Source organism: Trifolium pratense, linkage group LG1 (genome assembly GCF_020283565.1).
Source record: "Trifolium pratense cultivar HEN17-A07 linkage group LG1, ARS_RC_1.1, whole genome shotgun sequence".
Taxonomy (NCBI): Eukaryota; Viridiplantae; Streptophyta; class Magnoliopsida; order Fabales; family Fabaceae; genus Trifolium; species Trifolium pratense.
This window is the reverse complement of record NC_060059.1, coordinates 14,705,690-14,730,031: the sequence shown is the minus strand read 5'-3', so window position 1 is coordinate 14,730,031 and position 24,342 is coordinate 14,705,690. Positions and strand designations below refer to the sequence as shown.

Sequence of the window (24,342 nt, the reverse complement as noted above, 5' to 3'; positions counted from 1 at the left end):
CATAAAGGCACTCCACAAGTTAAAGAGTGATTTAAGAAATTAAAATAAAATACAATAAACATAAAAATCAAATAATATCTTCTTTTTTTAAGTTAAAAATAATTTCATTAATAAAAGTCGGGCAACAAATCAAAAACCAAGACTGCATAAATATAAGGCGGAAAGTCTATTCAATCCATATGTAGTCTGAATTGTAAAGGACATGTTTAGCTAAATAATAGGCAGTATGGTTAGCTTCACGCCTAATATGAACAAAATTTAAACTATGAAAGTAAACATTAAAATTAATACAATCTTCAATAATAGAACCAACATAGTGGGAAGATTGTCGACGATTATGCAACGCCAAAACCACATTTGAAGCATCTGATTCCGCTATAAGATTCACAAAAGACACATCTTTTGCAAATTTCAAATTCTTCCGCATAGCTAAAACTTCTGCTACTTCTGAGTCTGGTAATGAAAGAATTTACCAACAACTAGCGGCAACCACGACACCATCAGCATCCCTCACCACAAACACCAATACCCCACTTACCTTCCTCAGTCGGACCTCTGCATCAACACTAAACTTATAATAATCACTAAGTGGGGTTGTCCAATGAACATCAGATATAGACATATTGACCTCCACTTAATAATGAGTAAATATTTCAACACACGCATTCAAGTGCATAGATATCAACCTATCTCCATCTTGCTAATCAAATAAATACTCAAAAGTTATTTTGCTAAGTTATTGGTCAAAATAAAGAACTGATTTGAATGCACAAATTACTCCTTAATCTAACAACCCACACTACTATATTATGTATCTGATGAACATCTTCCACCAACGTTCTGTAATGATGAGTAGCAACACAATCCTCCTGAAAGAGAGTGACACTATTCGGTGTGGTGGCCTCAACACAGATATGGTGTGGTTATCCTTAATGAAACTTTAGCTTTTTGTGGAGTTCTTAAAAATGATAATGGTTATTTCCTCTGCACCTTTGCAGCAAAATAAATATAAGGTACCATGGACTTTTCAGTTTTTCCTTATCAATAATAAAGAAAGGGGTCCTTTGGTTTTTATATTTGATTAAAATACACATATTTTACAAAATAAAAATATTTTATCTATCTTGAGCTTCAGATCAAATGTAATGAAATACAGTAGTACTCATGCATGACATTGAAAAGGGCGAGGCAAACCAATAAACTCACCAGTATGGTATCTACCAAATATCCTTTCAATACATGGAGTTGCCTGAGGCATAACCTAAAGAAAGGTTTACACACAAGATTTTTAAATAGAACATATTCTTGGGAAAGAAAATCTTAAATTTGTTACATTAGAACATTTCAGATGAATAATACGGATCATTTGAAAACAATGTAATGTTCTATTTGATAAAAACGCAATTTATACAGATTGTGGCCTATTTTCACTTGTGCAGAATACCCTTCCTTGACATTTTCGGTTTCTTCTGAATATGGTTCTGCAATGCAAACAACAAAGGAATCAGGTTGGACATACAAGAAAATGCATCAACAAATTTCAGCTCATTGACAAAGTAAATTGCTAACCTTCTGTTTCTCCAGTGCGTCAAAATCAGTTCTCTCCCTCCACTTACTCTTGCGTAGCTTTATTGGCCGATTTCCAACATATTTACCTGAAACCAAGATATCAAAGGCAGGGTAACGTATGTTATTTATTACATTTGCCACAATCATCTCTACGTACAAGGACAACAACACCCAAAGGATCTTCCAAGTAGATGAGATCAATTATTTAAATCAATGACTACATAATGTCTCGTGAATAATATCAAACGAATAATAGGCCATAATATAACTCAAAACTTCCCTTAATGATTTGACTCTTAACGGTGGTGGTGGTGCTTGTATGGACTATGGATCTTCTCCACACATGTCCAAACTACCTAGAACAAGATTCTGCCAGCCAGTTTTCTACAATGGGAAGTGGGAAGGGAACTGCTGTTACATTTCTGCTGATAGTGATAATATCAGTCTTAATCCTATCTTGCCTGGTGTAACTAATCATCATAGTATTATCATTCGAGCAACATTAACCTTTGCTTCTCGTTGGCTTATTGATAGAATTCAACTATGGGATTGTATATTCCATAAAACCATTTATTTTATGCATAAAAGAAACAAGTATGATTGTGTCTGCATAGAATTATCAAACTTCATATTTTAATTTTTTACTTCCAAACCTTGCTGTTGATTTTGGCAAACTTATATACTCTAATTCAAGTCATTATATCTGATTCTTGCATGGAACTATATACATATATCAGACATGACATAATAATGCTTAAAAGAGCAGGCTCCTTGTTGATTTTGGCAAACCTATAGCCCTAACTCAAAAGTCAATATAATCTCGCATTACACAATTTACATTTAAATATTGAACCAAAACACGTATATGTTAGCAATAGACCTATTCTAGATTTCTAGAAGAAAGGCCATTAATACAATTGGGCCCGGTGGGACAGAAAATGTGTAACTATAAATAGTAGTTTGTTAATTTAAATAGGTGTGGAATTTATTAAGTGCGAACCAGTTGGTTTGGGAGAGGGCAGGCTCTCAATTTCCTGTCATTTGTTTAGCTCTGTAACTGCCGTAAATATGTAACTGCACCGTCAGAAACTCCCCTATACAGTTTTGGCCAGACAGAACTGCTACTGTAGTATTTGTGTATTCCTTATTGTTCATCAATATTATCCTAGCGTATTCAGTATATATATATATATATATATATATATATATATATATATATATATATATATATATATATATATATACAGTTGATTTAGATACAAGTTCTAACAATATATTTAGCCATGATAGAATAATACTTATAATAGAGGCTATGCATGCAATATTCATAAAAGGGTCATCAGAAGAAAATAAAGCAGCATAACACACGACACAACGAGAGAAAATATGTTCATAGAAGTCTGTAAATTACTGACCATTCATTTCTTTAAGAGCAGCAGCAAGATCAGCAGGGTTGGCAAAGCTTATAAATCCATAACCCTTTGTTTTTCCAGTCCGCTTATCTCTAACAACCTAGACAAGATCAAAGATACCTTAATTACAACAAATTACACAGAAATAATGCATCACAGACATATTTGCAAATAATAAACACAATGTTAGTTAGCAAACAAGCAAAACATGGAAATTACAAATATCAGAAAGGCTACCATTAATAATACAAGTTCTTCATATGAAATTAACTGTATCTTGACTCTCAAATAACACATCCTCTTCCTGCTTTTATTGCAGCTCCTAGTACAATTTTCTCTCTATAAGTATGTCTTATGCTTATGGTAGAGTTTATATCAATATATTTGCTGATTAAAAAAAAAAATGAATCGGTCCTTGTACAGCTCAAGTCTTTAATAACTGTTATATAATAACCAATTTCCTCATCACAAATGAATTTTGTGTGCATCCGTATCTCTGGTAGACACTCAAGAACTGAGTCTCTCCTGTCCTTCGTTCTAGGTGGGACCATTTCAATGCCACACTTAACAGTCTCTTTGCTAGCACATTATTTGAATCCGTGTTGCCATATGAGCTTATTTGGGAGAGCTCATGGAAACAACTTATGACAGTTCATAAGCTATTTTTAGCCTATTTCCATAAGCTTTCCGTGATAGCTTATGAGATCAACTTATAGCTTACATGAAAACAATTTGACTTTTATTTTGTCTTTTCTTACATAAATACAGTTTATACATAAGCACTTATAAGATAAACGATTATGCTATAAGTGCTTAGTTAAGCTGTTTATTCAAACAGGGTCATATTATTGAATGAATTCTACAATATTTTTTAGGGGAAAAATCCTAATTTGCATCCAAACTTGTAAATTTATACCTAGCTAACCAACACCAGAAAGTTAATCCAACTGCAACTGACTTTTGAGATCCCATAACAAAACAAAGTAAACAATAGACACAACATTGATTTAAAACAAATTGAGCATTTAAATTCAATCACATTAAACTATGTCACCGTTTAATAATTTCAAGTGCCCTTGATTAGTGAACAATGAGCAATGATGAAGGACGCCCTGAGATGACAAAATAGTGCATCAATTAAATCGTAAAAATGACTGATAAAATTTAAATTATTAAGCAAGACCTACCTTAAGATACACAAATCATTAACAACTCTGTCCCTTCAAACAAAAATCTGAAGAGGAAATACAAAATGCTAAAACTAACCCAATCATTTACCAAAAATAAAAGAATTTCAGTTAGATAAGACGTCCACTTACTCTAGCCATGTTAAAAGAAGGGAATCTTGTGAATGCTTTTGAAAGAACATCGTCGTTGACTTCATTACCAAGATCACCGCAGAAGAGTCGATAATCATCTGATTATACAAAGCAGTAAAGATAAATCAATCCATGAATAGTTATCTAACTTGTGTAAATGTTACAAAAAGAAAATGATACACTACTAAGTCTCTGCATAAAAATGATAAGAGCAATTCCTAAAGAAAAGAATCCATCATAAATTAACAAAACTGAATAAATTAACTTGCAATAACAAAAACATAATGATAAAATACCTTCAGGCCACTCAGCAAGTATAGGATCCTCCCAAGATTGTCCAGCAGCTTTACGGGGAACCGCTTTCTTTTTCGTCTCAGCTTTATGCTCAACGTCGCTACTCGCAATAGCTGCCTTCACATTCTCAAGAGCCTCCGGCGTAATTATCTGTGCATCCCTCTCAAATAACTGTTGTGCCTGTTCAATCACAACACAACACGATTAATCAATTAATCAAATTAATAAGAAATTCTCTCTAAATTCAAAATTAATACCAATTAATAAAAAAAACAAAAACAAAGAAGCTACCTGATATTGCGGAACGGAGTAAGCAGCCGGAGGTGGAACGGGACCGACGACTGGTGGCGGAGGAAGTTGAACAGCAGGGGTGGCAACGTACGGTGCGGCGGCGTAGTGAGTGGTGGTTGCGGGTTGTTGAAGATGGAAGGGAACGGGGAAGTAAGGGGCGTTGGAATATACGAATTGCGATTGAGAAGATGATGAAGAAGGTGGTGTCGTCATGGAATTCGAACGAATCGAAATTCGATGGAATTGCAGTGTTTGATTGATCGAATTGGGAAAATCCGTTTGGTTTAGGGTTTCGAATTTCAATTTCGTGCTTGTTTGGAACAGCGGTACATTCAGCTAGAAAACCACGTTAACTCAGAATCGCGTTCTTTCAAGAGAAAAAAACTCAGAATCGCGTTTGGTGGTTTTTGGTCGAAAATATTTTTGTTATGGATTAAAAAAATAGTGATTTTTATCTAAAATAATTTAGATATTAGTTTTTAGATATTTTTAGAAAAGTTAAATTTTATTATTTTGTGTTTGTTTGTTATAATAAAAATTATTATTTTTAAATAAAATAATTTTTAGTTTGTTTGGATACAACTTATAAAAGTGCTTTTTTTAATTACAAATAACTTTTTTTTTTAACATTTCTTTTCTCTCTCCTCTAAAAAAAATCTATTATTTTATAAGCTACTCTTAGTAGTTTCTCAATTTTTAGCTGTTTTCTGATTATTTTTAACTTCTGATTATTTTAAAAATCTGTAACAAACAGATGCAAAATAATTAAAGATTATTATTTTTATAAAAAAAATGATTTTTTTAAAAAATAAGCTATAGCAAACGGCCTCAGTTGATTCCAGATTTTTTGTATGGGCTTATTTTTTATATTCCCTCCGTCCCATTTTATAAGAGTTCAATTGACTAAATGATATTATTCACTTATCTTACTTTGACCATATTTTTTTAATAATATATAGATATAAATATTAGCATATCTTGCTTGATTTGTTTTGAAGTGTATTTTTAAAATATCAAGTTTTTATAATTTTTACTAGTAGACAATTAAATATATTAATGATCAAAATTATGTGTTGACATACGTGCAGTAGTCAAACTAATTCTTATATTTCGGGAATGAACAAGGGAAATGCTACCGAGACCTTGTTTTATCATACCCAACTTTCTTTTGATAATTTTGAGAATACATCACCAATTTAATTAGTCCAAGAAATTGTAAAAGTAGGTATTTTGGTCCTTAAAAATTGAGAATATATGAAAAATGATATTTAAAATTTTGTGATCTTTAATCCGTCTCACTTGTTTTTATTCCACTCATTTCGTGGTATTTTCCGTTTTCCTTATCCACATGTGCAACTTTTTCTTAGAATGTGTCTCTACAAAGATAGTTGTTTCAGTTGACCTTTTAAACCTCTGTGGACTTGAAAAAAAACTTTCTCGTCTTGCAATTGCCTATTTTTATTCGACCAACCTTCATTTTGCTATAGAAAATTTGAGTGAACCTTAGTTTGACTGCTTGTCATTATTGTCTAACAACGTAATTATTCCATGTGAAAATGATTTCATTTAATTATTAAAAAATAATCTCTTTCAAATCAACACTAATCACCTTTCTCAAGTTTCCTATTCCGTCATCATTGTTGTCCCCATTGCTCCATCTTGTATTGCAATCGTTGTTGTTGTCACTTCTGTAACATTCAAAAATTAACCCTCTCTATGTATTTTTGAAAATATAATATGAAGTTATGTAGTAGTTACCAAGTGTCTAGCATTAACCTTGCGAGCCTTAGAATTAATAATTAGAAGGTTGGTTAGTCTACAAGCATCTCAATCCTCGAGAATTTCTATTTTATGGTTGTGTGCACAAAGCAACGATAACCCAGTTTTTTGCATTGGTAGACAAAATCACTTCATTTCTCTCATTCACTCAAAAATTATACAAAAATTCTCCTAAGGATTGAGTGAATGAGAGAAATGAAGTGATTCTGCACAACAATTCATAAAGAGGTTGAGTGTTTGATTTTTTTTTTTTAATGACAAACATATATATACCGCAAGACTAAAAGCATACACCATAGCTAAATCAAAAGTAAGGAGAAAAAATCACATCAAGCCAAAAGCCCCCACCAAGTTGTAGGCTAAGGGAAACGAAAAAAACCACTCAACACCAGATTAAGCAACATAGATATTATTGGAGTGGCCGGAGTTCGAACTTCGAACTTCGATTTTCAAATTTCTCCACATTTAAATATGTGAGTTTAGTCACTAGGCTATTTGACAAAAAAAATTGTTCATAATAAATACGTTCTAACTACACTTAATAAATAATATCAAGTTTTTCTATCATATGTTACTTTTATAATCGTTTAAATAAAATGATTCTGTCTATAAATTAATTCAAACGGAAGCATGAATTTAACATGCACATTCTTTGTGGAGGATGCCTTTCTTAATAGCATTATATATAGAGAGAGACCATTATATGTTGCTCTATTTTTTTCTTTGCAAATTTTTTTTTTAAGATGTGTTCGTTCCCTTAAAAAATAAGGGAGTAAATACTAAATAGGATAATTTAGTTGCGTTATGTTTTTTGATTTGAAAATCGTTTCTAAGATAGTATAAATTGGGAGCAAGGGACAATCACAAAACTATAAGATAAATTTTTGTCTTAAGTTGTCTAAAACACAAAAATGGAGAGCTTCATTTTGGATGTTCTTAAAAATATTATATATTTTTATGTCTTGTGTTGTTTTGTCTAGTACTTTTTTTTAATATCGCAAATGAGTGCAAGAAGTTTTGTCTAGTATTTTACTTTTGTAAATGAAACACTTTTATATTCTTAATTGGAAACTACTATTTTAGTTTCTAGAAGTGTAACCAGTTATCATATTGGTTTCTATATGTATCAAATTGCAAATATATCTCAAATGTCTATTTTGTTAGTAATTTTATGGACTAAATTAACTAACAAAAAAACATTTGAAAATCGAATTGACTATTGGTTCGCTCATTCTTAATTATTATTTATCGGTCCTCCTTTTTAAAGATAAAGTTTTTCTCTAAGTAGTATAAGTTATTTTTAAATCCCTAAACATATTTATTAATATTTTTTCAAACATAACCCTATTTTACATTGAAATTCGAACGGTCAACTGCAAATACATATTTTCATCAATACCAATGAAGAACTTAAATTCTGAACCTCTAACTCTTTAACATTTAGTTCAACTAGTTTAACCAATTAAGTTATCCATCTCACCCAAGACGGAGGGAATATTATTAGTGTTGAAAAGAGAATGGAAGAGGTAGCAGAAGTGCATGCACGCTCCTAAAAGAGGAGTGAAGTAAGAAAATTGAAATTGCAAAATTTGAAATGTCTGGTCATCTTTGGTCACAATCATGACTGCTTACTGCCAAACTTTGTCCTTTTTTGTAACAGCAAACTCCTTTCCTCTTCTTTAACCCTTGGTCATTTCCTTTCTTCAACACACACACACATTCTCACACCACATTTAACAAGGAACTATCACTTGTTTCCCCTTTTCTGGAAACAAACACCATTCACCCTTTTACCCTGCAGTCTAGGAATCTTCATTCCATTCCATTTCCACCAATTACTAGGATTCCTTCATTCATTCATTCCATCTCAAAAACAAAAACAAAAACAAAAACTCCATTCCATATTTAACAACTTCAACACACAACAACCTCAACTAAACTAAAACTAAAACTAAAACTAAACTAAAACACTCAGTTTATTAGTTTAGTTCCCTTGAATTCTGATCCTCAACATACATACACATGTCACTGCACATCACTGCACATCTCACGTTTCCATATTTAATCTCTTTCTCTGCATCATTATCTACCTATTAATATTTGTCCTTTTTTGTTTTCTAATATATTAAAAAACAAAACCCTAGTACTTCCCCTTAACTTCATATTCAGATCCAAACCTACAAGTCTTTTTAAATAATTAAAAAGAAAAATAACAACAAAAATAGAAAGATCTTGTTCTTGTTCTTGTTCTCTCCATGGATTTGGTTTCAACAACAAACACAAGCTTAGAGAGTCCAACAAGTGGATCTTCAATAACAAACAATGGAAGTGCAAGTGGAAGTGGAAGTGGAAGTGGAAGTGGGAGTGGTAGTGGAAGTTTAACACCATCTTCAAGCCGTTATGAAAACCAAAAGAGAAGAGATTGGAACACATTTTGTCAGTATTTAAGAAACCATCGTCCACCACTATCATTAGCACTATGTAGTGGTTCTCATGTTCTTGAGTTTCTTAACTACTTAGATCAATTTGGGAAAACTAAAGTTCATAACCATCCTTGTCCTTTTTTTGGTATTCCTAATCCACCTGCTCCTTGTCCTTGTCCTCTTAGACAAGCTTGGGGTAGTCTCGACGCTCTCATCGGTCGTCTTCGTGCTGCTTACGAAGAGAACGGTGGGAGGCCTGAGACTAACCCTTTTGGTTCTCGTTGTGTTAGGATTTATTTAAGAGATGTTCGTGATTATCAAGCTAAAGCTAGAGGTGTTAGCTATGAAAAGAAAAGAAAGAGGCCTAAGCCTAAGGTAACTGCACCCACTACTGATGGTTAACAGGTATGTATATATCACTTCAATCACAAACACATATATTCTTTTTTATAGAAAAAATATCAGCAATTAGTTTTCTAGTTAGGGAGAGAGATAAAGTCTATTTTTGGTATCACATTGGATAGACTGTAGGTAATTAAGCATAATTTTTCAAAAACTACACTAAGTAACCTCTGCATAATCATGTTGAGTCACTCTGATTCTAACATAGTCACCCGTGATATCAAACATATACTAATTGTTAGTAGGAGAGACGGAACCCTAGTCTTTTTAATATAACTTGTTGGGTGTCCCTACACAAACCATTAACATTGTATATATCCTAAAATATAGGAAAATATTTGGTTTACAATAGAACCGAAGATCCAAACCCCTCATCACTAGATCAAATCTGGTAACTTTGATAAATTGATGATGTGATATAGGGTGAGAGACAAAAATAAAATTAGGTGTTGAATGAATGTTAGATAATATGCTGCATACAAATATAATTGTTGTTGAGATTTCCCTCAGCCGTATCTTTGAAAGAAACCGAATTCGGTTTTTTATGAAAACAATTTTTTGATTAAGTTTTACTTACTTCTTAACTGAGTTCTGAATTATCATGATGCTTCTCTTAATTATAAAACAAATGATTAATAAAAAAAATATAATTGTCGTAAAATATATTTTGTTATATTTTTTATTTTGAATGTTGATGTTTATGGTTTTGTGTAATTTGATTAGGTTTTCTGTGTCTAAGAGGTATTCTATGCTGATAATCAAGATTATTGTTGAGATGGGTTTGGAATCAATTTTCTCGAGTACTTATTGAGTTAAGGTGAAGTAGATCCATGGTGGAAATTGTTGAGCTAGCTGAAGTATGTACCTAGTAGTACTAGCTACGGACAATTATGCTTTCAGATTCATGTAATGAATAACTACTACTACCACTACCAGTAGAAGAAGAAAATGTTATGATTTAATTCTGGTACAATTTACTGAATCAATCTTTGTACGAACATCTAATGTATTTGTGAAGCATGCACTTTTATTTTATTCTCATCTAGGAGATTATAATATGTTGAAGTTGAAAATTATTAAACTTTTCGTGGGATTATGATCATTAATACAATTGGGTGTGGTTGGTCAAGATATTTATTTGTCTTCCATTAAATTAAACATATATTAATCAATGTTGTGTATGTATGACTTATCCAAATTAAGGAACTGTAAAAGGGGAGATGATGCTGGTCTGTGGGATTCTTTTTCCTATTTTGATATTCATTATAGTTTCATGGTTTTTTTTTTTCACCACCACCGGTATCCGCAGCTAATTTGATTCGGAGGTCAGTTCTGGTATCAAGTGGTTCCAGCCCCTCATGATTGCATTTGGACGGGATCGAACCATATAATCCCCTCTATTAATTAGTTCAGTGTTAATTGTCACTAAACCAAAACTAACACCCAAGGACGGAACCTGAAAAAATCATTGAAGGTGGCGGTTAAATTGGATTTATATACAAAAAATAAAAATAATAATAACATTAAATTGATGATACGATACCTTATTTAAGGTACCGGTATCATCAATTTTAATACGCTCTGTGTCACGTCATGAAACTCCAATGATAAAAAAGTTAAGGTACCGTATTATCAGTCTATGAAACTCTCTTAGATATCCTTATTGGAGATGCTCTAAGTCAAATATTTTTTTCGTATATCTTATTGTTAAAAAATAAATGACTGAATATGACAACTTCAACAATTTTGTGTTTAATTGTAAAATTATTCATGTGATTAGACAAGTGGGATCAAGAAAATTGATAATTTTTTTTTATCCCCCACTTAACCATATGATAAGTTGGTTACTAATACTTTACTATTAGTTTACTGGTCAGTGGTTTCTTGCTTTGCTTGTTAGTTACTATCTCACTTTATTACTTCCTATTGTAACTTTTTTAATGAATTTTTAAAAAGTCATTTTTTAGGCACATATTGCCGGATAGAGTACTAATTAGTGACTTCAAATAAAATGATAAGATTATGAGGAGTGACCGAATGGTGCAAGAAGGAGAGGGTGGCAGACTCTAATTTCTTCTTTGAATGGAAGGGGTATATATACACAAAGGGGTAACCAATTGTCGGTTGGTAGGAAAGACCGTGGTTCGATCCTTGTAACTACGATTGGGAGGGACTGAAACCACTTGATGTCAGAACTGACTCCCGAACCAAATTAAACTGGTGGTGAAAAAGAAAATAGTATAATAGTCTTATATATATTTGATAGGTGGCGTCGTGGCGGACGCCCCTTTTAAACATTATCCGGGTCCGTAACACCTTTTTTTGCAAATATTGAAAGTTTGCTTCATAATATAGTTCATAATATCTCTCTCTTGGTCTAACAATTTACAACCGTGCTATAAAGCAATAAAGCAGTTGATAGAGGAATGTTTGTGGGGTATTCCGGGCTGAGATGAAGAAGTTTGATTAATTAGGAAAGTATACTTGAGGATTTAGATGAGCTAAAAATAGTATTGATTAAGGTGAACTATAATATGTGTAGGCATATAATATGATTACATAGATAAGATAAAGCAAATAAATCTATTTGAAAGGAAGTAAATAGAAGACTCACGAGCCTAATATAGTAATATGTCAATGATCAAATTCAGTAATATTATACTCCCTCTATCCCAAAATATAAGGACTAATTGACCACTGCACGCACATCAATACATAATTTTGATTACGAATATCTTTAATTGCGTATTGGTAAAAATTATAGAATTTTGATATTTTGAAAATACTCGTCGAAACAAATCAAACAAGATCTTATATGATAATATTTACGTTTATATATTTTTTTAAAAAATATGATCAAAACAAGACATGTGAATAATGCATTTAGTCAAATAAACTCTTATAAAATGAAACGGAGGGAGTAGTTAAAGATGATCTAGCAAAATACTACTGCCTACCAGTAATAGCTGTATACCCTTTAGGAATGAGACAAAACATAGATTGTCGAGTGTTGCCTATAATTTTGTATTTAATAAAGATACAAAATAATTAATATTTTAAAATTAAATTTACAAATTTTAAAAGTATATTTTTATATTTGTATCTTTAATATAATATTACGTATCTTTAAAAAGGTGAATTTCTAGTAACTTTTATTTGTTACCATAATGATGTTCTTACATTAGTTGAAGCAGAAGCTTGGGGTTTACTTCAAAGTGTCAAACAAATTGCAACGTTAGGCTATGATAAAGTGATTGTTGAGATGAATTGCAAAATAATTGTGCTTATAGTGCACATGTTAACATTCTCCATTAATTATTATGCATAAAAAGTGGTTTTCTTTAGTGTGCGCTGATGATGGATTATGGATTTGTTTGATAAAAACAAAGAAAGGGTTGATAAGCTAGTTTATAGTAGATGAATTTATAATAAATAAGTTAGTTGATTAAATTTGTAATGTTTGGTAAAATTAACGGTTAAACTAATTTATAAATACGAAATGACGTAAAAAAATATGTTTAATTTTAATATTTAATTTTTTTCAAGTAAGATTGTCGGAGTAAAATTAAAAGAAAAGATGATAAGTTATTTATTAAAATAGCATTTAAAAAATAAACTATAAACTCTTTTTGAAAAATATTTACCAAACTTTTTTTTTTGGTCATATAAACTTCTAAGATATAAACTCAAACTTTTTTTTAGGCCATCTTGAGTATAATTGGAAACAATTTATTCAAAGAATTTGACTATTTAAAATGAATTCATTTTAAAATGTAAAATGAGTAATTTTAATTATTAATTAATATATTAAAAGTAACTACTACCTCAGTCCCTAATTATAAGTCTCTGTTTGACAAAAATGTACTATTCATTTACCTTGTTTTGACCGTATTTTTTTAATAATATAGAAATGTAAATATTAGCGTATAAAATATTGTTCAATTTGTTTTGATGAGTATTTTCAAAATATTAAATTTTTATAAATTTTACTAATATACAATTAAAAATATTAGTGATCAAAATTGTGCATTGGTGTACGTGCAGTGGTCAAACACGTTCTCATAATTAGGAACGGAGGTAATATTAAAGGTACACTAATAAATTATAGGTTGTTGACATAATAATTTTTATTTTTTTCACTTTACAATTGATTCACTTTTTTGAAAAATAAATTTTTTTCACTTTACCGATATACTCCCTCCGTCCCATAATATAAGCAAAAAAAATATTTTCACACTTATTAAGAAAAGTAAAATATGATAATTTCAAGATAACTTTTTGTGTTTTTGTTGAAATAAGTTTCATGAGAGATGTAAAAAGAGTTTTTATTGGTTATTGATATGGGAAAAAGAAAGAGAGAGTAAATTAAGTAAAAGTCTATTTTGAAAATGATAAAATTTAGTTTTTTTTTTCTTATAATTTGGGACATGAAAAAATGATTTTTTTTGCTTATAATATGGGACGGAGGGAGTAATTTTTTAATTAATTATTTGAAAAGATCAAGACCAACCGTTGACAGAATCAGCAAAAGTTGATATAATTACATCTTTTGAAATATTATTAGGAAGTGTTTGGTTTATGATGATAATAATAATTACTCTCCATGGTTCATTGTTCCTGCACAAGACAAAAAAAACGATTAGAAAGAAATTGGCCGTATACATACTTTGAAATGACTATTAATTGCTGTAAAATAAAAAGAATACTAAGTGTGTATATCATTTTGAAATTCTTCTAAGGAGTTTGTAAATTTGTTGAGATGGTATATCAAGTATTGGTTGAAAGAATTGAAGTTAAACAACATATAAGTGTGAGATGACTTATAAGCTTATATAATAACCTAAAGTTTTGTGTGTCAAAGTCATTAGTAAGGTTGTTAAAGTTTTAATGTGTTGGTTCAACCCAATGAGACTCTCTCCCTCATGGCCTAACAAAATAATATATGGAATATACTTTTATTTTACAATCATATGGAGCTTGCAATTTTTTATTTGTCTATTGTATATGGAGTTTGCAATTATTGTATATGGCCTAACAAGATTGAGATTTAGACGGATAAATGAAGGAGATGTAAACCCTAATTACTTTTTGTAGGTGTGTGAAATCTATAATCAAGAGGAACAAACTCTATCACAACTCTTCAAGTGGCGGAAAATTGGATTCTTACTCCAATCCAAATAAAAGAGCCAATGAAATGCTATTGTACAAAGTACAAACCATGTCGCGGCCTCGATTTCGGGAGCGCCCAAAGTTAGATGGGGTGGAGATCATGACGCTTTCAAATAGTGTTCTTACAAATCATTTCAAGTTTTAGTTCAAATTATTTGGTTCACGAAACAATTTCAATGAATTAATTGTCAAGTTAAGTCTCAAACTTTGTTTGAGTTGACTCGGTTCATTGTCAACTCTTAATACTACAGCTGTGAATCCTATTTAATAGGTGTTATAGTTTTAATTTATATTAAAATTGTTTGCTCGATCAGTTTTGATCAAAATCATGCAGGTTTTGGACAGAAAATAATTTATGTAAACAAAATATAAAATTAAGTTCTCGTGAGTATTTAAAAGTGATTCTTGAGTTCTTGCTAATTTAGGTGTAGTGTTAGCAAAAACTAACTATTGTATTATGAAGAGTATTAGATATATGAGACCAACTGCACCTATAACTAACATGTGGTGGTGAAATATTCTTTTAAATCTCGCATTTGTACGCTTTAGTCAAATTCAATAAATTCTTTTGGTTCTCAATTTTATTTTATTATCGGTCATACTTATTTGTTTTATATTTCTCTTTCATTTATTGTTTGAGATAATTTTATGTCTAATTTTTCCAATGAGGTCAATGATGTTTCAGATTGTTAAGGTGTTAAGGAGTGTGATAGAAATAAAAATTCGGTCTCATAATGTTTCAATTTTGCTTTCGTGAAGTATTATTGTTATTGGTATCTTTTGAACAATAAAATGCGAATTATATTTGATCAATTTTACGGTAATGATTGTCTGTCTAAAAGCTTCTTGTTTTATTTCGTAGTGTTGATTTCAAAGGTGATATAGATGAATCGTAGTAATTCTTCAATCCTAATGAAGTAGTTCCTTCGATATCTAATGAACACCAACAATGATTGCGTAGTATCAATTTGCAAATTTGTGGCATCATCTATAAAATCATTACTTGTGGCACGTTGCGGGCCTAAGTGAAAAAAGACAATATTACGAGCTTTGTTATGCTGAAACTTAAATGTTAAGTCAGCAACACTTTCAAATCTTCCTTCATCCCATAGCATCCATCTTCGGGGCGATCTTTTTTATCTTGTTCTTTGCGTGTTTTCGGCCAATTCCTAGACTAATTTCAAAGGGTAATGAATTCGGTAACTTATCCTACTTAAAGAAATGCAACTAAGTTTTGTCCGACAAAAAATTGGTCAAAACACCAATTGAGTTACCACCGATTCCCGTGGCTATAAGAGTACTGGGCTGGGCCATGGATTAACGACAACTTAAGTTGTCTTTGCCAAACACCGTACAAACATTTCCGCAATCAAAGGTCATGTGACACGTGCAACTCATCTGTAAAGTCGTGTGCTCCCACGTGTCAATTGTACTACTTGTCGGAATTCATTGGATAACACTATGTCTTCTTTGACATTCAATGCCACGTGGACATCCCTTCCAAACTTAGAACTGTGCATTCGTTTTGTTTCTACCTTAGTACCTTGTACTAAGTGTGCTCTTATTTTCCTTCTTTTGCTTTCTTCAACTTTTTCCATTTTTGTTTTAAATTCTACAATGATTTTCTTGCGTACATTTATATTGTTGTGTTCCTATTATTGATGATAGAGAATATCATAAGAAAAACACATATAATGCTGTAGTTGAGTTTTGTCTTTCTTTTTTGTTTGTTATATATGACAAATGACAATGAATTTTTTTATGATGAGTTTTGGTTATTTACAGAAAAATATTTAATCAAGGAAATGTACAAATTATATGATGGAGCTGGTTGTGTAGTCAGAAATCTTAGTTTAGCCTATGTTTGCTTTTACATCTGGAGCAATCATAATTAATTTTTAACGTGTCAATTGCCTCTGACATGTTTGGTTTTTCTCAAATAGAAATAATTTTGTCACGAGAATTGATTTTAACTTGAAGTTAAGATCAGTAGCTTTTGAGAATAAACATAATTTTTACACTAAAATTTATTATTCAACTTATTTTTATATTAATATATCCAAAGATAAATCACATTACATTCAATTCAAATTTAATCAGAATCAATTAACTCAAAATAAACTATAGTTACCATAGAACCAAACATACACTTATGTACTGAACATCGATCAGGTTCGGGTCGAAAATTATCAAATCGATAAAAACTACAACCTCTTAATTTGGACTCAATTTCGACCCTCTACATCTTCGGTTTGTTCGGGTGTCAGGTCATATGCGTGATGGGTAGAACGGGTCGGTTTTAACCAGTGGTGTCTCCGAGTTTTTGGAGGCTCTGTGCAAAATATAAAAGTGGATCTTTAATAAAAAAAATGTAACTTTTTTTTTATAAAAAAACCATCATCGATTTAAATTGCAAATAACATAAAACTATAATCATTCTTGTAATTAACATAAAAAAGATTCATAGTCTAACAATAACAACAAAATACATTATAGCTACTTTGCTTATAAAAAAAACATTCTCGCTACTTAAATCAACTCATTCTTGCTGCATTTTTTGAAGCAAATTCATTCAACTTTAATGGAGTTTTTGAGAATAGAAGGAAGGAGGTTAACCGACGTTAATGTCGCCGGTGATGGTGGTAGGTCGATACCTGGTGATGGTGAATTAATGAAGTTTTTGAGAAAGAATACGTAGAACGCAAAACGCAAAATGCAAGATAGACTTCTCTTGTCTGCCTTTTTTTTTTTACTTAGGAAAACGGGTTGGGCTGGGCTTTACTGCCCTTACAACATTTTCTAACATAAATAATTAATTTTTACACCCCCTAAATTTTTACTTACTAATACTACTACCCTATAAATTTTTTTTGTGACCCTCATTTTTAAGAGACCTTGTGCCACGGCCCATGTCGCACATGGGCCTAGACCGCCCCTGGTTTTAACAAGTTAGCTTGAAACTTTGTTGCTAAATCTAAAATTTCATTAATCCACAATTTCTATTTTTCAAATAATTCAAGACCTCGTACAAAGGGCAACAAAAGATAGAAAACTAAATGGACAACAAAGATTGTGAAATGCAATTATTTTGTTTGAAATTTATAGATCCAAAGACAATAATAGATCTACTAGATGAAAAATAGAAATTAAAAAAGACCTATAATATTAGAGTATATTTTGACCTCATTCTTCAACATAAAATGTTATAAAATATAACATTTCTCTCATCTATTAAAGATAGATAAAAACCTTCATAAAAAAAAAGGTGGATAATAAAAACAACAAAGCAAAGATCGAGAGAGAGGGAGAGAGGTGGAGTGAGAGACTTGAAATCGAAGAAAATATTAATTTACATCTTAATTTGTTATCCGGTCGATTTCGATTATTAAGATATAAATTTTTAGAGACTCTCGCACCCGTTCATATGCAACCGTTCATAATAAGTTTTTTACAATCATTGACCTGGAACTCGACTAGCATCCAACCAAATGCTTCAATTTATTGACGATTATGTCAATTTTAAGTCGGATCGTGTGTCCATGCTCAACCCTACGCTTATGATTGCAAAAAAAATTCCTCTTCACATAAGGTAATTAATTCTATGCTCCCATTGACTGGTTTTATTTTTGGGACGAGATCATCTTAGGAGAGAGATTAATGTGGAGACCTTAGCCTTTCAATAATTTTTTTATAACATAGTCATATTGAAAAAAAAATTGTGGTTGGGATTTAACCGGATCTACTTTACAATGATTCTCTCCCTTTTTTATGGTAGGTTGAGTTGGGATTGCCAATTGCTAGTATTGTTATAAATGGTACTCTTCCTAATTATAAGCACTCTTTTAAAGAAAAAATTTGTCCATAAATATAAGTCTCTATTCAATTCTCTAGACATGTTTATTTTTATTTATTCAATAACCCTACTTTGCATTGAAATACGTAAAGTTAACTACAAATACATCTTTTCGTCAAGGACAATATAATAATTGTAATATCCAAAAAATACACATTTATTACACTGCAAACTTTTCTTAATAAGCGTGAAATATTACAAAGGATGCTTATATTAAGGGACTGAGGGAGTATAAAATAATGTTTTAAAAACCGGACCGGCCGGTTCGACCGGTTCGGCCGTGAACCGGACATAGCACCGGTCCGGAATGAGGGACAGAACTGTTAGTCAGTAAAACCGGTTAAAAACCGCTTTGAACCGGTACAAACCGTTGTGAACCGGGAAACCGGAAAAACCGGCCGGTTCTCTCAGATATTGAAAAAAATATTGTTTTTTTTTTGTTTTTTGCGAGAAGTGGATGAAAAGAGGAAGAAGAAGATGAAAATCGTAAATGTATCAAATATTCAAGGTAAAGGTGTGGAGAAGAAGATACTAGAGACAGTAACAATTTCCATCATTAGAAATCAAAATCTATTAAGTGAAAAATGTCATGAATCTTTGAAATATAACTAGTTAGGAGTAATTGGTGAAACAGAGATGAAAAAACTAAACACACAAAAGGCGATGATGAATGCATAAATATATATTGGTGTCCTTTCTCATTATTATTATTTTTTTTGAAGCAACCTTTTCTCATTGATAAAGAAGAATAGGTGAAGAAACAGGAGAAAAGAAAGAGGTGGAGACGCTGTAGTTGTTGTTAAAACAAGTGATAATATATGTTGTTTCTTGTTACTGACAAATTAGGGTTATCTATAATATTGGGCTTTTTTTTAGTCATGGGCCTTGTAACAATTGACTTTTGAAATGGAAGATTTTTGAAAGGGCTTTACTTTTTGACACATTAAAAGGAATTCTTAAGACTATATCTATTAAAATATTTACTATTTATTTATTATTTATTATCCGGTTCAAACGGTTCAATAACGATTGAACTGGTTGAACCAATTAAACCATGAACCGGAGGCTATACCGGTTCGACTTCCAGTCCGGTTCTTAAAACATTACTATAAATCTTGGCATTTGTTCTGTTCCACTATAGGGAGTATCGATCCATCCTTTATAACATAGTCATGTTGCAAAAAAAAAATATTGTGGTTGGAATTTAACTTGATCTACTTTATAATGACCCTCTCCCTTTTTTTTTATTTTTTATTTTTTATTTTTATGGTAGGTTGAATTGGCATTGCCAATTGTTAGTATTGTTATAAATGGTACTTCTTCCGTCCCATTTTATAAGATCCACTTTAACTTAATGCACTATTTATATGTTTTGTTTTGACCGTATTTTTAAAAAAATATATAAATATAAATATTATCATATAAGATCTTGTTTGATTTGTTTCGATGAGTATTTTCAAAATATCAAATATTTATGATTTTTACTAATACACAATTAAAAATATTTGTAATCAAAATTATGTATTGGCATACGAACAATGATCAATAAGATCTTATATTTTGGGACGGATGATGTATAAATCTTGGCATTTGGTCTGTTCCACCTTAGGGCAGGAAACAGAACACTTTTGTATTTGTAATCTCAAAACCTACAAATAAGGGCAGACCAGCATGAGTGATTTAGGGATGTCAAAAGGATTGGTCGTTTAGGAATGTAGATGTTGCAGGAACCAATAAATACATATCTATGTATGCTTGTAGTTAAAGTAAACTAACTTTCTACCTTAAATGGAAAGAATAAAATGTTTGTTTAAGATTTAGTGTGGTCACAACATGACTTAATTTGTCCATGATGTAAGTGTAATGCTCTTACAACGGTTCAAATATTGATTAAATATTCAAAGATTAGGATATTCTAACGATATTTTATTGATGCATGGACATTATTTTGTGACGGTTGTTTGGGTTAAGTGGTCCTCAAAGAACGTTGTAATTATAACTATGAGTTTTGATGTTTTCTCTATAGGCTTTCCATGTATTTTTTATACACCTAAATATTCTAATTTTGTCCTTGCTAAAAACTTCGGTTCACAGAAATTAAGTTTTTTCTAGTTCAAATTCAGGGGAAATTCGGTTAACAGAAACCAATTTTTTTTATAAAGGTCTATCTTAGTATCATGTACTTTTTTCTTTTTGACCAAATAAGTAATAACCATTTTTTTACACCCCATCAAAATAAAAATAACACCTTTTCATTCTCCTTCAATAATCCATCTCAATCAAGAGAAAATAATTGAATGTTGATAAACGGAGACAATGGATAGTGGGGCATCCTGGCCGACGGTGACAAAGACGACGAGGGAGTGGACGGAGCGGTAGTCGGAGAAGACAACGAAGGGTGAGGAGAGAGAAAGAGAGAGTTGTTCGATCTATTTTTATTTTTCTGTCTTATATTATTAAATGACAGTTTTGTTCCTTACCTTTGACTCTTTCAAAAAACAAAAAACGTATTTGGTCCAAAAGTAAAAAATGCATGATAATTTTAATAGTTACAGTTAAAATTAAATATTTTAATCTGATGATTACAATTATGATTAATTGATAGTGTAAATTTCTCTTATTGACAATGTATATGAGTTAAATTCTTTATAAAATAGTTTTGAAAAAATGAAGATAATTGTTAATAGTTAATTTGTTAGGTTGGAAAAATGTCATTAGTAGTAGAGATCAAACCCATCAATCTACTTCATAAAATTTCAACGTCATCCCAGCTCAACTACCTATTTATCCATAAAAATAATTTAGACATCCAATCACCATGATTGATGATATTGGTTATGTAACAGGAAGAGATATATATATAAAGATAAAAAATGAAGTTTTAAATGAGTGTTGAAGAGTTAAGACTTAGGAGTATTTAAATACAAGTGTGGAATTATCAAAGGACATTCAAGTGAATCTGAATTGAGTTTTTCTATTTTTTTTTTTATTTTTTTTTTGTAAATTGAGTATTTTCTACCTACTATTGTAAATTATCCATAACACAATATTTCTCTTTTCTCTAAGAACGCCCAAAAAGGTGTACAAATGAGTAATTATTGATATTTTGAGTGTTAATTCACTTAACCCATACTCCTATAATCATATTTCTTGCTTCAAGTTTTACTCTAATATATATCTCTATTTAAAATCGATTACTACCAAAGTTACTAATTTATCCATATTACTTTTAACCACGTTACAAGTTTTATATCATTTATTGTAATTTCACTAAAAAAATAAATATATATAGAAATAGAGTCAGGATCCGTTGACACCAACTAGTTTGACACCAAATGTTACACCTCTCAATAACGTTTTAACCGATATAAATTTTATAAAATCCACCGTTGGATTGAAAGTTTACATCATATAGATCATTTGTGTAAAATTTCAGACAAATCCAAAATCATTTGATATGCTATTGAGACACATAAAGATTAACGGCATTTAAAAAAATACAAAAACCGTTAATTTTGATGTATCTCAATAACATATCAAATGATTTTGGATTTATTTGAAATTTTACACAAATGATCTATATGATGTAAACTTTCAATCCAACGGTGGATTTTATAAAATTTATATCGGTTAAAACGTTATTGAGAGGTGTAACATTTGGTGTCAAACTAGTTGGTGTCAACGGATCCTGACTCATAGAAATGAGTCAGGATCCGTTGACACCAACTAGTTTGACACCAAATGTTACACCTCTCAATAACGTTTTAACCGATATAAATTTTATAAAATCCACCGTTGGATTGAAAGTTTACATCATATAGATCATTTGTGTAAAATTTCAGACAAATCCAAAATCATTTGATATGCTATTGAGACACATAAAGATTAACGGCATTTAAAAAAATACAAAAACCGTTAATTTTGATGTATCTCAATAACATATCAAATGATTTTGCATTTATTTGAAATTTTACACAAATGATCTATATGATGTAAACTTTCAATCCAACGGTGGATTTTATAAAATTTATATCGGTTAAAACGTTATTGAGAGGTGTAACATTTGGTGTCAAACTAGTTGGTGTCAACGGATCCTGACTCATAGAAATGAGTCAGGATCCGTTGACACCAACTAGTTTGACACCAAATGTTACACCTCTCAATAACGTTTTAACCGATATAAATTTTATAAAATCCACCGTTGGATTGAAAGTTTACATCATATAGATCATTTGTGTAAAATTTCAGACAAATCCAAAATCATTTGATATGCTATTGAGACACATAAAGATTAACGGCATTTAAAAAAATACAAAAACCGTTAATTTTGATGTATCTCAATAACATATCAAATGATTTTGGATTTATTTGAAATTTTACACAAATGATCTATATGATGTAAACTTTCAATCCAACGGTGGATTTTATAAAATTTATATCGGTTAAAACGTTATTGAGAGGTGTAACATTTGGTGTCAAACTAGTTGGTGTCAACGGATCCTGACTCATAGAAATGAGTCAGGATCCGTTGACACCAACTAGTTTGACACCAAATGTTACACCTCTCAATAACGTTTTAACCGATATAAATTTTATAAAATCCACCGTTGGATTGAAAGTTTACATCATATAGATCATTTGTGTAAAATTTCAGACAAATCCAAAATCATTTGATATGCTATTGAGACACATAAAGATTAACGGCATTTAAAAAAATACAAAAACCGTTAATTTTGATGTATCTCAATAACATATCAAATGATTTTGGATTTATTTGAAATTTTACACAAATGATCTATATGATGTAAACTTTCAATCCAACGGTGGATTTTATAAAATTTATATCGGTTAAAACGTTATTGAGAGGTGTAACATTTGGTGTCAAACTAGTTGGTGTCAACGGATCCTGACTCATAGAAATACAAAAAAATATGATATGCTTAAAAATAGAAACAAAACATATTATAAATTGGAATAAAATAGAACAATCTATACTCATAAAAATAGCGACAAAACATATTAATATGATAAACTCAATATAATCTATTAAAAGAAAAAAAAGAATAAAATAGTCAGTAAAAAATTATAGAAAAAAATAAGATGAATATGCATATAATTAGGAATATGGAAATAGAAACATTCATAAAAAAAAAAAAGTAGAAACATAAACAATATTTTTATAAAAAAAATACTATTAATATCAATATTAATAATAATAATACAATAAAGTTAATTACTAACAAATTTACTAAATTATCCTAAATATTCCTAATCAAAATTCTAATTTTTTTATTAAAAACAATACACAAGACTATTATTTGTGATGGATACATTAAAAATTGGATAATTTACCATTGATAATTATAATCAAATTCTTTCATTTAATAAAATTTACAAAAAGTAGCACAATAGTTTCACTTATATTTTAACAATATTATATAACAAATTTTTAAATATTTTATTATAAATAAATTTTATATCATAATATAATGACAAACTTAAATATGGAATAAAAATCAATGATCCGTGCGAATGCACAGGTATTTAAACTAGTTATAAAAAAAAGTTTTACTCTAAATATTGAATTTGAACGAAATACAAACCTTTTGCTCTACTTAATTAATCGTAGGGGTATATGTGGTAATTTTGTAAGTGTTTGTTCCAAAAATAAACACGCATTAGACCCGTGATTATTTTCATTCTTAGTGTCACAAGGTTTGGGCTTTTTCCGATCTCTGACCCAAAGATATCTTGACCGGGCTCCTAAGACCAGAGTTACTTTTGAAATATTATCCCCACCCCCCTCCCTCAAGACTACTTTTTCTCCCTGA

At 30.5% G+C, this 24,342-nt stretch overlaps 2 protein-coding genes across 3 annotated transcripts; one reads left to right on the top strand and one right to left on the bottom strand.

Moving 5' to 3' along the window:
- Window positions 1-1,143: 1,143 nt before the first annotated feature.
- LOC123903165 (RNA-binding protein 42) lies at window positions 1,144-5,328 on the bottom strand. 2 transcript variants are annotated; one of them, XM_045953080.1, is made up of 6 exons: window positions 4,886-5,328; window positions 4,597-4,774; window positions 4,301-4,398; window positions 2,985-3,081; window positions 1,570-1,655; window positions 1,144-1,481 (listed from the first exon to the last, which is right to left on the bottom strand). In XM_045953080.1, the coding sequence occupies exons 1-6, from the start codon at window positions 5,096-5,098 to the stop codon at window positions 1,428-1,430; spliced, it is 726 nt and encodes a 241-aa protein (XP_045809036.1). In that variant the 5' UTR covers window positions 5,099-5,328; the 3' UTR covers window positions 1,144-1,427. The 2 variants fall into 2 exon arrangements, 1 of the variants encoding a protein (XP_045809036.1); XR_006807847.1 differs by lacking the exon at window positions 1,144-1,481 and adding an exon at window positions 4,169-4,215 and having other exon boundaries at window positions 1,571-1,655; window positions 4,886-5,305.
- A 3,022-nt stretch (window positions 5,329-8,350) lies between these two features.
- Window positions 8,351-10,620, top strand: LOC123903164 (protein LIGHT-DEPENDENT SHORT HYPOCOTYLS 4-like). The gene is made up of 2 exons (XM_045953079.1): window positions 8,351-9,492; window positions 10,213-10,620. Exon 1 carries the CDS (start codon window positions 8,920-8,922, stop codon window positions 9,487-9,489), a length of 570 nt encoding a protein of 189 aa, XP_045809035.1. The 5' UTR covers window positions 8,351-8,919; the 3' UTR covers window positions 9,490-9,492; window positions 10,213-10,620.
- Window positions 10,621-24,342: the final 13,722 nt, after the last annotated feature.